Source organism: Lichenostomus cassidix, chromosome 5 (genome assembly GCF_008360975.1).
Source record: "Lichenostomus cassidix isolate B80296 chromosome 5, HeHo_3.0, whole genome shotgun sequence".
NCBI lineage: Eukaryota > Metazoa > Chordata > Aves > Passeriformes > Meliphagidae > Lichenostomus > Lichenostomus cassidix.
Genome location: NC_139486.1, coordinates 55,977,807 through 55,991,553, shown reverse-complemented (window position 1 = coordinate 55,991,553; position 13,747 = coordinate 55,977,807). Strand labels below are relative to the sequence as shown.

At 35.9% G+C, this 13,747-nt stretch overlaps 1 protein-coding gene across 12 annotated transcripts in view; it reads left to right on the top strand.

Moving 5' to 3' along the window:
- Window positions 1–13,747, top strand: part of SOX6 (SRY-box transcription factor 6) — a 366,784-nt gene that overhangs the window by 135,966 nt on the left and 217,071 nt on the right. For all 12 annotated transcript variants that reach the window (XM_085063213.1, XM_085063212.1, XM_085063211.1 and 9 more), the window contains one exon: window positions 5,513–5,756. In XM_085063213.1, the coding sequence (XP_084919339.1) occupies window positions 5,517–5,756 (240 nt within the window). In that variant the 5' untranslated portion in view covers window positions 5,513–5,516. The remainder of the gene's footprint in view (window positions 1–5,512; window positions 5,757–13,747) is intronic.

Here is a 13,747-nt window from a genome sequence, read left to right as displayed (position 1 = left end):
TCAGAGCCAGGAACAGAAAACTGAGAGATTCTCTCCCATTTCTGCCTTCTCCAGCTATTCAGGCTTGGTGAGCAGGGATTTATGTTGGGGTGTGGGGCCCCAGGAGAATGAAACCTTTTACTAACCATTCAGTTGTGTTCCTAATTCTCCTTGAAAACAGATACGAGGTTTCATAATTTTAGGAAATAGCTGTTTATTCTAAAATGGCAGGAAGATTGCAGCATTACCTTTACAGTGAGCTACGTTACTGGGTTCTGCCTACAAAACATTGTTTTATAGGGGCAGAACTGCAAAAGATTTTGGTGATTGCCAAAGCACACTAATTTTTCCTTAAGTCTATCTGAACTATAATGCATCTCGTGTACCCCAAAGCTGAGTGCTGGTTTGTAAGGGAGGGTCCTGTAACCACATTTAATATTATGAGAGGAGTATGAACATTTTAAAAAGTGGGAAGGATAAGATGCTGTGGCTGATTTTTCTACTTATGAACACCAGGTTAGCATAAAAGTTTCGAAGGAAATGCTTAAAAGGTTATGAGTACTTCTAAAAATGGTTTCTTTTAATTTATTTAGTTCTGGAGTCACCAAAGCACTTAGACATGTGCTTAACTTTTTGAAACTGAGTAGTCCAATTTGAAATTAGTGGACTGCTTGCATACTTACAGTTAATCATGCACTTAAGTACTTTAATCTGGCACTTTGGGGAAAAGGAATGGAGACTGTTCATAAAAGCTCTGTAAGCGAATATATTTCTAATCTAATCTGATTCCAATCTACTGTTGGAGCTGTAGACCTGGGTTATGTCTCTACTGCAGTCACTAAAGCAGGATGAATTAGTCCATCTGAGCTCCACGCTACTGTAGTTGGAGAGCTATCAGAAGCAAGCTTGTTTAAAATTAGTTTGGATATCTGAGTATTACAAAGCAGTCATTTATGTGGCTGCAGTGTAGACATGCCTTTAGGTTTATGAATGCTTTGTGAGGGTGGAGCAGAGCAGAAGCAAGAGTCCCCAGCCAAATACAAGTCTGCTTTGTCATATATCCCATTATTATTGCTCAGTTTATATGTTTTTGAAACAGTGTCTGGGCTGTTGCATTGTTGTTATCTGTTGTTATACTTTGTGGCTTGATTCTGAAATGTCTGGCAGCTAAAACTCCAGGTCTTGCCTTAATTTCTACTGTAACATTTAATCATCTGAGCAGTCAACAAAGACAGAAGATTTTTCCAGCTTTGGAAACCTTTCATGTCAGGACTATCAGCTAATTGTTTTGAAAAAGAGTATATGAATGTTTCCAAGAATGTGAGACAGTAGAAAAAGCTTAGACAAAAAAAGTGTTTGTATTTAGAAAGGTATAATGCACACTGGCTGTGGGAAAAAGAACCAATGTTTTGTGAATCTGACTGGCAGTCTTCGTTAGAGCAGAGAGAATTCCTTCTGTGTTTTAAAATAAAAGAGCATGCCATGTCTTTAGTAAATGGAGCTATTTGGGACCATGTTTAGCTTTTTGTAGGTAAAAAAACCCTTAGCAGTTCAATTTTAACTTTACTACCTTGGTATTGAGGCTGAGTGAAGTTGGGGTCCAATCCCTTAGCTTTACTTACCTTTTGATAAATGATCACATTCTGTTTGTCTTGAGTTCAAAATGAGAGAATTTATTCTAGATTTGTATTGGAAAATATGAATCAAGATTTTTTAAATGCTCAGACTTGAGTAGGTGATAGGACTTCAGTTAGTTAGGGCCTTTTTCAACCTTTTCTCATACCCATTAGATATATTTTCCACCTTTAGTGATTGCTGTGTTCAGCTAATCTGTCAATTTAACCAAAGCAACAATTTCACAATGTAGTTTTCTTTCTGATTGTGTGCTGTGTAATCAATATACTGATATAATGTGAGTGTAATTTCCTCTCTTATTTTATCTCCACTGCAGAGTATTATAAATAAACAGCTAAAAAAGAAAAAAGAAAGAAAAGCACCAAACAAATCTGTTGCATCTCCTTTTAAGATTGTACCACTGTAGACACTTGTTCTAGTAAAGTAGAATTGGACCCACTTGATTGCATTTAAATTTTTCATGCTTCAGCAGTTTGTCTGGGAGCACAGTAAAGAAAACCCCCCGAGCGAGGATAGTTTAGAATAATAGAACTTGATTTTGTGTATTATAGCGGCACCATTTGCGCTGCTGTAGTTAGGGTTGTGTCAGCACTTCCATTATAAACCCCTGTTTGCAGGGGTTATAACTAGGGAGATATTTTTTTATCAGAAACTTTTTTTAAAAATCATTCCAGTGAGTTTAATTGATAATAGCAGAAAAAAATGAAATAAATTATAATGGAAATTAGTAAATTTCTGATACCTTTTACAAGCCTTATTTATTATGAATATTGATTTTTTTTTTTCCCTCTCAGCAGGGATTTTAGCAAATGCATTTTGAATATATTAAACGTAAAATTGGGAAGTTGTTATGGCTTAAAATTTGACTGCTATTCATGCTCATATTTTAACATTGAAATATTTTAACACAACACGCTGTTGTATGGTTTAATTTTATCATAAACATAAACTACTCAACTGGGCCAGAGTCTTCTCCACTGGAATTGAATGAGGCCTTGGAGTTATTGACTGAACTCTGCCTTTTGACCTGATGGAATCATGTGTTCAGAATTCTCGCTTGTCTTCCCTTCCAGGCTCCAAGACTAGGGGTGACTGAATAAAGTGCAGCATGAAAGGTGTTTGTCCTTAATACAGCAGTGGGGAAAAGGGTAGGTGGAGCTGGGAAGCATTTAAACTCTACCCTCGGTCTGTTCTCTTACTCTAGTGCAGAAAAAAAGTTTCTGGGTGTGGCTTGAGATTGTTAGTCAATGGGACTTTGTTGATATAATTTTATTTTTGGTGTTTTAAAGTCCCTTTCCTCTGTGTCATCAGCTTAACAGACCTTGAATGGAGATTTTTATTGAATTGTGTTTAAAACATCATGAATAAGAGCAAAGTGTATTAGTGTATATGTCAAGGAAAAATACTTCCCCTACAGTGCATTACCAGTAGATAGCTTTGCTGAATGGTCACTTGAGGAAACACCAAAAGCCTGTTTATGAAATAGAGGTGAAGCCTTTCTAGGCTAATTATATTCAGCATGTAATTTCTAAACTTCAGTCTGAATTTTGATTTTCAATTAACATTCCCAATTTGAAGATAATTTTCTATTTAATGTAATTGCAGGAAATAATTTATTGGCTGATTAAGACTGAGGGCCCAGCCTTCCTTAAGAAAACAGTCCCTAACAAACCAGCCTTTAAAGCCAACTCGTAGCTTTGGACAGATTCAGCCTATTTTTGCAGCTGCAGAGTTGTGTTTAATTAGGATTGTGCAGTATTATTCATTGGTGCAGTTTGTAGTTGAAATTATTCTTAAGAGACATTTTCATTTCTAATTTTGTGTCATGATTAATTTATGGTGGGGAAACAGCCATAGCTATTGCTTCACACAGAAGCTCGTTCAGTATGAAACAGGGATGAGATCTGTTGAGAAGGTGAAAGAAAGGAAAACCTTTATTGTGACTTCCAGTTTTCATGTCGGGTTTTCAAATTACATAAAGCATGGCTTATATTTTCATGTGAGTGGTTACATTAACGTGACTATTTTAATGAGAAAAGGGAAAGCAACCCTTTTATTTTATCTGGGATCATAGCAATTATGAGGCAGAACCTTTTGAAGTGCACATGATAATGCCGGTTGCTGAACTCTTGGCATGTTCTCTGTAGCATCAACACAAATTCTTCAGCATAGGAAGAATGTAATGCACGGTTTAAATTCCTCACTTCTGATTATTGGCAACATTCATGTAAGACTCCCACTTATACTTAGGCTTCCCTAAAGAAAACACAAACCTTTTTTTCCCCACCAGTATCGAGTTTAAGAGGCAGGATTATCTCTATTTACAGAATAGTTTTTCTAAATAGGTATCAGTGTTTTAATATGCTTCAAAGCACTTCAAAGCTTGTAATACTTTCATATTGAACTGTACATAATTAGATTAGTTGATCCTATATTAATTTTTTTTCACTGTAGGATACTAAATCTGAACTCCCTCATTAATTGTGAGAAATTTAGCATTAGCTGTTAAATCCTATGTGAAACACAGGCTGCTACATAAAAACTACTGTTTAAATTGGAATTAACTTAATTATTTTTCTTTGCACTTGATATTTCCTTCACTGTAATATTCATGAAAGCATGTGACAGATTTGTAAATTTAACTGTTAGTCTCAGATTTCCAGACCCTTTAATCAGTATTTATTTGTCTGTAGAAACAGTACTAGCAAGTTAATGATTTGCTAATTTGAAAAATGCTCATGTGGTTTCCTATGTTAACTGATTTGTGCATTTTTAAAGAAATGGTATGAAATCAATTATTGTTAAAAAGCAATTAAGGTGAAGATCTTATTCCTTAGTTTCTCAGCAATTTCAGTGTCAAGGATACTCTAAAGTTACTAAAACCTGGGAAAATATCTAATATATCTTAGCTGTCCCTTTTCAGGTTTATTAATGATTGTTTTAACAGTTGCAGTAAATCTTACTAGAAATTTTAAATGACAGTGTTTTCAGATTTTTAGTTGAAGTCAGTAATATTTTCATCTAAGTGCAGAAACTGTGACGAAAGCTGTGTTTGCATATGAGATGGTAGTAAGAGGCCATTATTAGGAAAAGGCATTTAACATAAATCAATGCATTTATTCATTACACTATTAAGTAATTTAAAGTATTTTGTTGAGCTATATCCTGCACTTCATGCCTAATATGAAAGGAAACATAATTATTTTAGATTTTTAGTTTGAACTGTAAAATGTTACTAAGGCATTATCCATCCATTCAATAAACCTTTCAGGTTTAGAATGCTTTTCACATAGTTCCTCAAAACACTTTCTGAAAGGTAAAGCTGGGCAAAATTTTAAACAGTTTAAAAACAGTACAGCTTTAAACAATCAGCAAAAGGGCTTATTTAGCAGAATTTGAAATGGATTTAAAAATTATTCTCATATGTGTAGAAAGCATCTTCTGCTTGCAAGGAATGAGGTCAGGTAAGCGTGATGAGGTCTCTCCTTTAAACGTTTGCTTGTAAGCTTCAGATTGCTCATGGGAGTAAGAGTTTAAAGAATTGATCTCTTATACAAAATCAACATGAAAATATCTATAAAAATCACTGTTTTCTTATGGCTGGATAAAATGATATTGTCTGACAAGTCTAAATGAATAGAATGATATCATGTAACTCAACCCTGACCTTGTCTTGGCGTCAAGGAATACTTTTCCTCAGTGTTTTGTATCCAGATCCCCAAACCTCTGCTTTTTAGAGTACTTCTGTTGACTGCATGTGATTAATTTTTGACTCTTCTAGGCAGGTGTGATGAGCTTAGAGGATTGTTTTGAGCTTGATTTTTTTTAAAATTTTATTTTATTTTTTTTCCACTGAGCACTAATGTTTTCTTTTCCATCTCCTTTTCTTGTTTCGTAGAAGAATGTCTTCCAAGCAGGCTACCTCTCCATTTGCATGTGCAGCTGATGGAGAGGAAACAATGACCCAGGACTTAGCACCACGAGACAAGGAAGAGGGCAACAGTGATCAGCACTCAGCCTCTCATCTGCCTCTACACAATGTAATGCACAACAAACCTCACTCCGAGGAGCTACCGACCCTGGTCACGACCATCCAGCAGGATCCCGAGTGGGATGGAGTCATCTCAGCCCAACACAGAATGGTGAGTGTTGCACTTTGCAGATTTGGTGTTGGAAGAGGCTGTTCTCTCCCCCTTTGAAGGACGTGTTCAGGTGTAAAGCTTTTTGCATGTTAAAGTGTTAGCAATAGATCAACATCGTGTGGTGTAATTGTAAATTACAGTTGTATAATCTACTTAAGTATACAGGTCTATTTGAATGAGGTCATTTGATGAGTTCACCTTCTGAAAGGAAATGCATCTATTTATCAAGTTTTCGTTCATACCTTGATTTATGTCATAACCTTTCTAGCTCATATATTCAAGCATTAATTTCTGACAGGAGGACGTAGCTCACAACTGTTTGTCATCTGCAAAGTGTTGTGCTGAAGGAAGAAACTTTAATGTATTTTTTACTTGTCTCTCAAAAACAGGACCCACCAAATCTAGAATATTATATCTTTACACAGCAACAAAGAAGCTGGCATTTTAGGTGACAAAAACATCCTGCTGTGTTTATAGGAAATGATAACTTTTTATGGATGGGAAAGGTGTTTGAGTAGCTAGACCACCACTTTGGATACAGGTGATGTTAGAAATGATCAGAATTATTATCCCTATTCTCTTCAGTAGCCTAGATGGAATTTAGTGGTTGTAGATCTGCCTCTGCATCCCCAAATCTCTGCAGTAAATGAGCAGGCTGAATGAAGGCTGAATGGGCATAGCATCTCAGTCAATTTATTTTCCTTGCATGTGCTCCTCAGAAGGAGAATTAAGCTATGTGGAGCAGCCAGGTGTTCTGTAAATTTAGAACATCATAATTCCAGACTCTCTGTTAAGGGACTTCAACAAACTTTAAGTTCAGACAATTAACTTGAAAAGAATAATCTGCCTTTTCATTAAATTTCTTCTCTATTTCTATTAAATATCTGTGAGCAGATTTTTTTTCAGTAAACCTTTTTTTTTAGTACAAATCAGCAGCTTTCAATAAAGTTAAGCACAATTACAGATTTTTTCTAACACCATTTGCAATAATGAACTCATTTAAAATCTGACTAGATATAATAATTCTAGTGCATCAATCAACAGAGATGCCAGAGTTCTTCATGCATATTATGATGCCAGGAGTTAGCTAAATAGAACTACAGTAAGATTTATTTTGTTAATATAGTGTTAAATTCTTTTTCCTAAAATCCAATCAATTCAAAAGATCAAACCAAACCAGAAAAATGCTACTAATCTATAACGCACAATTTAACCAGTGCAGAATTTTCTGTCAGGCCTAAAATATTCTTAGGTCTTTGGGTGATTGTCATGAAGAAGGCAAAATTCAACTGCTAAATTGCTTTAAAGAAAAATGATTAGTAGTTTGGCAAAGTGGGTTCTAAGTTGTATATATGGCTTGTATTCAGAATTTTGGACAGAGAGTCACTCTTTTGCTCAAGTTATGCATTAAGCACATTCGAATAATTTTAACTTCTGTGTTATCAGGAGGACAAGCTGCATGCAGACTGGAAAGGACTGATCCAGTTTGTTGATGGAAAAAGTTAATCTGTGAATTCATCAGCTACTTCTCCATTCATTCACAGAGGCAGGTGCACTCTTGGAATTTTGATATCAGGACACCAATATCATTGACAAAATTACTCCGTGTCCTAGAGAGAAAGGAACTCCTAGCTTCCAGCAGACCCTCAATGCATTTTTTTTTTTTGGTTCAGCCTGTTCCTTGGACCTGAAGTGAGCCAAAATGGTAGATCCTTGTGCAGTAGGATGAGCTGCGCTCATATTGCTCCGAAGGGGTTTGCAGACCCAGTGAGAGAGAGCAACCTCTGTTTCCTTTCCTTTCCTAGTGCTGCACTGTCATGTCAACACTGGCTGTACCTCTGGACAGGCACGAATCAGTGCACAGCTTATCATGTTTCAGAACAGGTGCATAAACTTTGCTTGAGGGACTTAGCACTCTGGTTTTCCTATCTCCTTTTTCCAGTAAATATTCCATTATATATGTAGATGAATGTCCTGAAAATCATTAGCAGTTTCCGCAAGTCCCTTGGCTTAAATCTGGCGGTGGATATATGTCAGCCTTATTTCGGGAGCTCTCAGCTAAACCAAATGGATTTTTTTTTTTCCTCTCAGCTTGAAGCTGGGTATAATTTACAAGGCTTGGCTACCAGTGAAGACTGAAATTCTAAGACATGATTTTTGGTTGCACATAAAAGAGATCTGAAATGTACTGAGCAAGGTCTAAGTGTATTTACACTTAGATGGCTAGTGAGATCACAACAGTGAAGTGGAGAAAAAAATCTTTTTCTCCTTGAGGTACTTCGTTTAGTTACCTTGTTCATTGTGAATGATGTTTTTTCTCACTTAAAGATCTTCTTCATGAACAAACATTTAAGCCTCAATTAATTGCATAAAGTTTCTCTGAATTATCTCAGTCTCTAAGCAGGCATTGATATTGCTAAGAAAGAATTCTGAGGTGCCTGCAACTATCCTGATGAAAACATGTTCATACTCCACAGAGGGAGGATAGATGTTTCTTTCCAGAAAGACAAATTCCAGAGGGTGGGTTGGGCAATTCTGAGATAGGTGCTGTGGTAGTGGCCACTTTTTTACTTAATAAACCCAAATTCCCAGAAGGTAAGCACTTCCTGACCTTTGCCAGACGGATCCTTTAGAAGCAGATTTGAAGAAGCACCTGTTCATAGCATTTACAGTGAATGTAAAGACAGTAGTGCTGTCATTAAAATGCATCAATAATGTCTGTTGTCTGGTTAAAAGATAGTAAATGCAAGGAATGCTGTGTCGACATATGGGGAGGGAAAATTTTCTCTTTTATCTGGTATCTAATTAAGGGCACAATCCTGCATCCTTTATGCCCTTAAAACTACGAAGGAGTTCACTGGAATTTGAGAGAGCACACAGTATGCATCAAAATTTGCTACAAGGGCTGTACAGATCTAAAGTTTAGAAAGATACTGTAGGAGGGCAATTTTAGTGAAAAAAACCCTGCGTTTTACCCAATGTTTATGGTATGCAGCACTTTCTGTAATGTAAGATACCTTTGAACTACATTGTGCATTATCAGAAAAAAACCACACTGGCTAGAAATGTTTTCAAACTTTCACTCCCTTTTGATATCAGGCATTGCTTTCCACTGAGTCCTTTGTGTATTCTGAATGTCTGGAAGCCAAAATATTTTGTTTTAACTCCCACTCTATAGTATTTCCCAGCTGTGTACTTATATGGTGTAATAAAAGGATTTAACAAATGGGAAATAGCAGCTGCATTTGGAAATTCCCTTTGTGCTCCCTTTTCATTTGACAGATTCAGCAATGTGTAACAACTGTAACGTCAGACCTGTAATGACTTACGCTGCCAGTATCATTTCACCAGCCAATTTGATGTTACAGTGGGGAGAAGATAAAACAACCCCAAGATTTCTGTAAATCCATCTTACTGAGATGAAAGGATTATATTCACGTTTCTAACTGTAACCTAGTATAAAAATACCTGGGTGTATGGGTATTTATTGCTGATTGTAGCCCTACGAGAAAATAAAATCTAATCTAGGCTAAAGCCATATCTATTTGTTTTGGTAAACTGTAGGGAAGAGGGCAAAGTGGTACTAAGATAATGGTGAAAGTATCGTGCTTTCACCAATGGACAGTGAGGAGCAGGCAAGAAATGCAGTCAAATTGTCAGATTGCATCCAAAATCTGTCTATGTTAAAGTCACAGACTGAGAGAGGACGAGCAGGGAAAGCCAAAAATACTTAATCTTGCTAAATTTAATAGTAATGGAATTTTTGTATCCCAGTAATATATTTATTATTTGATACATAAAGAACTGGAGAATAATAGTTTGTGCTTTGTTCATTGGGGAACCAGGAAAAGCCCCCATCTTCATACAGGATCCCACACAGCCTGTGAGTTAAATCACAGAGATTTTTATTTCTGCTCTGAAGTATCAAGAGAAAGCAGTGTCAACAAGAGAGTGCAAATTTAGTTGGACAAGTGACTGTACCCTCTTTAAGGAATGGGGTAGTGTATTCCCATACCATTAAGGCTGGATTTGGGTCTCCTGAATAATAAATTTTAGCAGCTTTAACCTAACATAGTCTGGGCTCTTTCTCCAAGTTGCGCAATTTCTCATCTGCTCCCAACAGTAAAAAAAACCCACAGAGAGGTAAGTTCTCACCTCCCATCCAGATGGAGCAGTCCCAAAACAAAGGGGTTGGGAGGAACTTGCAGGCACTGTGCTGATCACTGCAGGTGGTGATGTGACATTGTCACTGGACTCTTTTCCCACTGCTGTCCCACCTGCCCACAGCCCCAGGGCAGCTGGTTAGCAGTGTGTTAGTCAGTGAGACAGTGTGTGCATGCCCTGAATGGGAGCAGGCTCATCTTTTTGGCTCTGCTCTTATTTGGAGGTGAGGGACTCTCTCGGGGAACCCCTGCAGCAAATCCAGTCTAAAGGATGGGTGTTATTTCCCTGTGGCTGAGGGAAACCAAACACATGTACATACACAAATAAAACTAATTGTCTCCAAATATATGCTGTGCTTCCCTATACCTTTGGCAACATCATTCAGAGACCACTTGGATTTAGAAACGAATTGTATCTTGTTGGATTTTATCACAAATGGCAGCAGCAACATATATTTCCTAATTACGTCAAGACTCTGTCTTTTGTTGACTTCTTGCCAAAGGAGTGAAAGGCTTCCTACCTCTCCACTGTGGCTGCATGTACATCTCAGCAGTAGTGAGAGCAGATTTATAGATGCAGCAGAAAAATTGAAGATCTATTAATACCACATGTATTTGTTCCTTTTAAAATAATTTTAAATCGCCAAGTGTCAAATTTAACTTGATATAGTTTTAGCAAAGCTGCTGGAATCAGAAAGACAGAAATAGGTGGTATCCTAAAAGTCTTAATATTTTAGTGCTTCTGTGTCTACATAAAACAGGCACAATCCTGACGCTCCTACCTCCTGCTCCTTGTTATTAACTTCTCATGTTGAGGTTCTTCCCTTTAAGGAAAATAAACTCAGGTGTTTGGGGAAGATCATTGAAAAACATTTACATATGCTAAACACTGTGAATTTGTTATATAAATTCATGGCTTCAAATTCTTGAAAGTTATAGATACAATTGCATGTTTTGAAATTTTATTTTTGGTTCCTTTATGGACTGAATATGAACATATAAAATGTATCAAATATAAATGCCCTAAACTCTGGCAATTCTGTTTCTGCTAAATTGCTCATGCAGCTGTTATTTACATGTACAAATCTGAGTTTTGTGATGATCTAAAGCAATTCTAGTCTGCTTGTGATACTATTTCTGCATGCCAGGTAGTGCATTAGAATTTTTATCTAACTAAAGAGATAAATACCTACATATATAATTGCATAGGTACAAAGTTTTGGCTGAAATTAAAGGGTGTGAAAAAGCAGAGAATATGGTATTTTATATTTCCATAAAATAAGCTCCTATGAGAAATATACAGCAGAAAAGATAAAATTAATTTTTTTTAAGCATGTTTTGATTCAGAAGGCATTCAGATATGTGCTTAACTTGACTTTATTAGGACTACCAGCAACTATAATGTTAAGCACATGCCTAAAGGTTTGAAATATCAAGGGTTTAGTTTTACTAGCTTTAGCATAAAAAGATGTTAACATTTCATGTTAAAAACAATAAAACAATTCCCTGGAAGTGTGCAGGATAATGTGCTTAATGGAGGTGGTGAAATGCAAAATTGAACTTTATTTGAAAAAGAATCAAATAATTGTTCTTGTTGGCATGCTTGTTATAGTTGTTTTATTTTCATTTTGACATTGTATAATTTTTCTTTTCCAAATGCAAGGTTTATTTTAAACCTTTCCCTATATTCTAGGGTGAACTGTGTTTAAACAGAATTAATCATCACCTGAGTTCTCTGCAAAAGACTTGTGGTTTATGTTCATCTAAATCTGTAGTAATTTTATTCCTTTCTCCTATTTTAACATTTCCTATTTTTATGAAGCAATTTCTGAAAACTTTTTAATTCACTTCTGTATATTGACATGAATTTTTTCAAAAGTAGAAGCATTAACACGTTCTAAATTGTTAATTTTTTTTTCCTTGGGCAAGAAGGAATCAGGTATGCATGCTGATTAACACACTCCAGTCATTAACATGTGATTATGTGGGCTGCATATTGAGCACCTGCCAAAAGATAAAATCCAGCACTTTACTACATCTGTGCAAGGACTTTTTGCATTTCTTTTGTACTTTGACAGCTCAAGAAAAAACAGACTTTGGTATCTTTGTTCAGCGTAATAAAACTGTGTACATAAAATATCTTCATGGAGGAAGGAAAGATACTACATATATTTATTTTAATCTTTGAGGCTATGAAAAACCCAGGGACTGAGACTTCCACAGCACCAAGCGTAATATGAATCTCCTAATGTACTGTATCACTGACATTCATATACAGTTTACAACATTCCTGCATGTTTATAAGGATTATCTGTTCTGGGATTCAGCCAATGTTATTGTAATTCACAGCAATTTTATGTGATACCTTTATGTCTCATAAACGTCTTGTTTTTATTTCAATCTCCCAAATGTTTCATCAGTGTTTACCTTAAAAAAATACAAGTACTCTGTGCAGCAGGCTGGTTTCCTGCATGCATTCCCCTGCAAATGCTGAAAGGGGAACATAAAGCATGTAATATGTGTCATGTAACTATATACAAAAGAGGATTTTCATGTGCATTTGATATTGCTAAAAACATAAAGACAAATTTTATTTTTATGTTTACAATAGACCTACTTATAAGCTGGACAATTAAGATTACCTAATGGGGGAAGCTGGATGTATACAAAGTGGTCTGGGATATCCAAGCCACACAATCCTTGTTTTATTTGGCAGCTTCTGACAAGCATGCATCACAAAATATGTGTCTTTATTTACCCAAGATGTAAACATTGCTAATCAGCTGGGACTGATCACAATGCTTCTTCAGTTTCAGTTTAGATGAAAATGTAAGCCTAAATACTCATTTTGTAAATGGCTGTCCATTACTTTTTCCTTAATAACAGCATTTAACCAAAGTGCAGGGCATAAAGTCTCAATATTGTTGTGATTTATTACCAAACCTAAACACTGGGAGTTAGGACATATGGTATTTGGATAATTAAGGAAATCCTTAGCATCTAACTCTTACCAAAGCATACATGAGTTTATGTGTATCATTTGTGGGAGAGTGCATTGCCATACAGAAATTATTTGTCATTGTGTTTAAAAATTTTGAGGTGATTTTCTCTTGCGGAATGGAGCAAGATGCCTGTCAACGTGTTTCAAATCGTTGCTCATTTGTAAAGAGAGGGCTTTAAATCACAAAGCTGAAAGATGGTAACCTTCTGAAACCTCTGTACCCAAAGCTGGTTTACCTGGTATGCAGGTAACACCTGAGTATGCAGGGATTGCTGCAATTAAGTGGTCGTATTTTACATGAGACAAAAAGCCCTGCCTATTCTTTCCAGACAGCTGGTTTTCCAGTGGCCTGTATTATATATGCCTGATTATTATGACATCTCATTTTTAAGGCTTTGATCTAAATTAGTTATTTCCTTTTTTAATTTTTTTGTTTGAATTCTCAATTTAGCATATTATTTCTTGGCTTAGAGCTTGCTGTTGTGTTGTTCCTCCTTGAGGTTTTTAGATCTGTATAAAAGATGAAATACAAGCCTTTTACAGATTGTTTTCAGCCTATACTTTGGCAGTGAAATCAGTGTAAGTTTTATCAGAGCAAATGCTGAGTTAAAGACTTGAGGCTTTATTCCATTACTTGCCATTTGCCCTCCCACTAGCATAATTTGCTGAGACTTAACAAATGATGTTCTCTCAATAGCTCATAGCAGTCATTCTCAAGCCTTGGATTTAAATAAATCTTTCTTAATAAAACTTTTGTGTTTTTTTCTTAATCAGATGAGAATTGGAAATGATCACTTAGATTTTTAATTTATTTTAATTCTATTTAA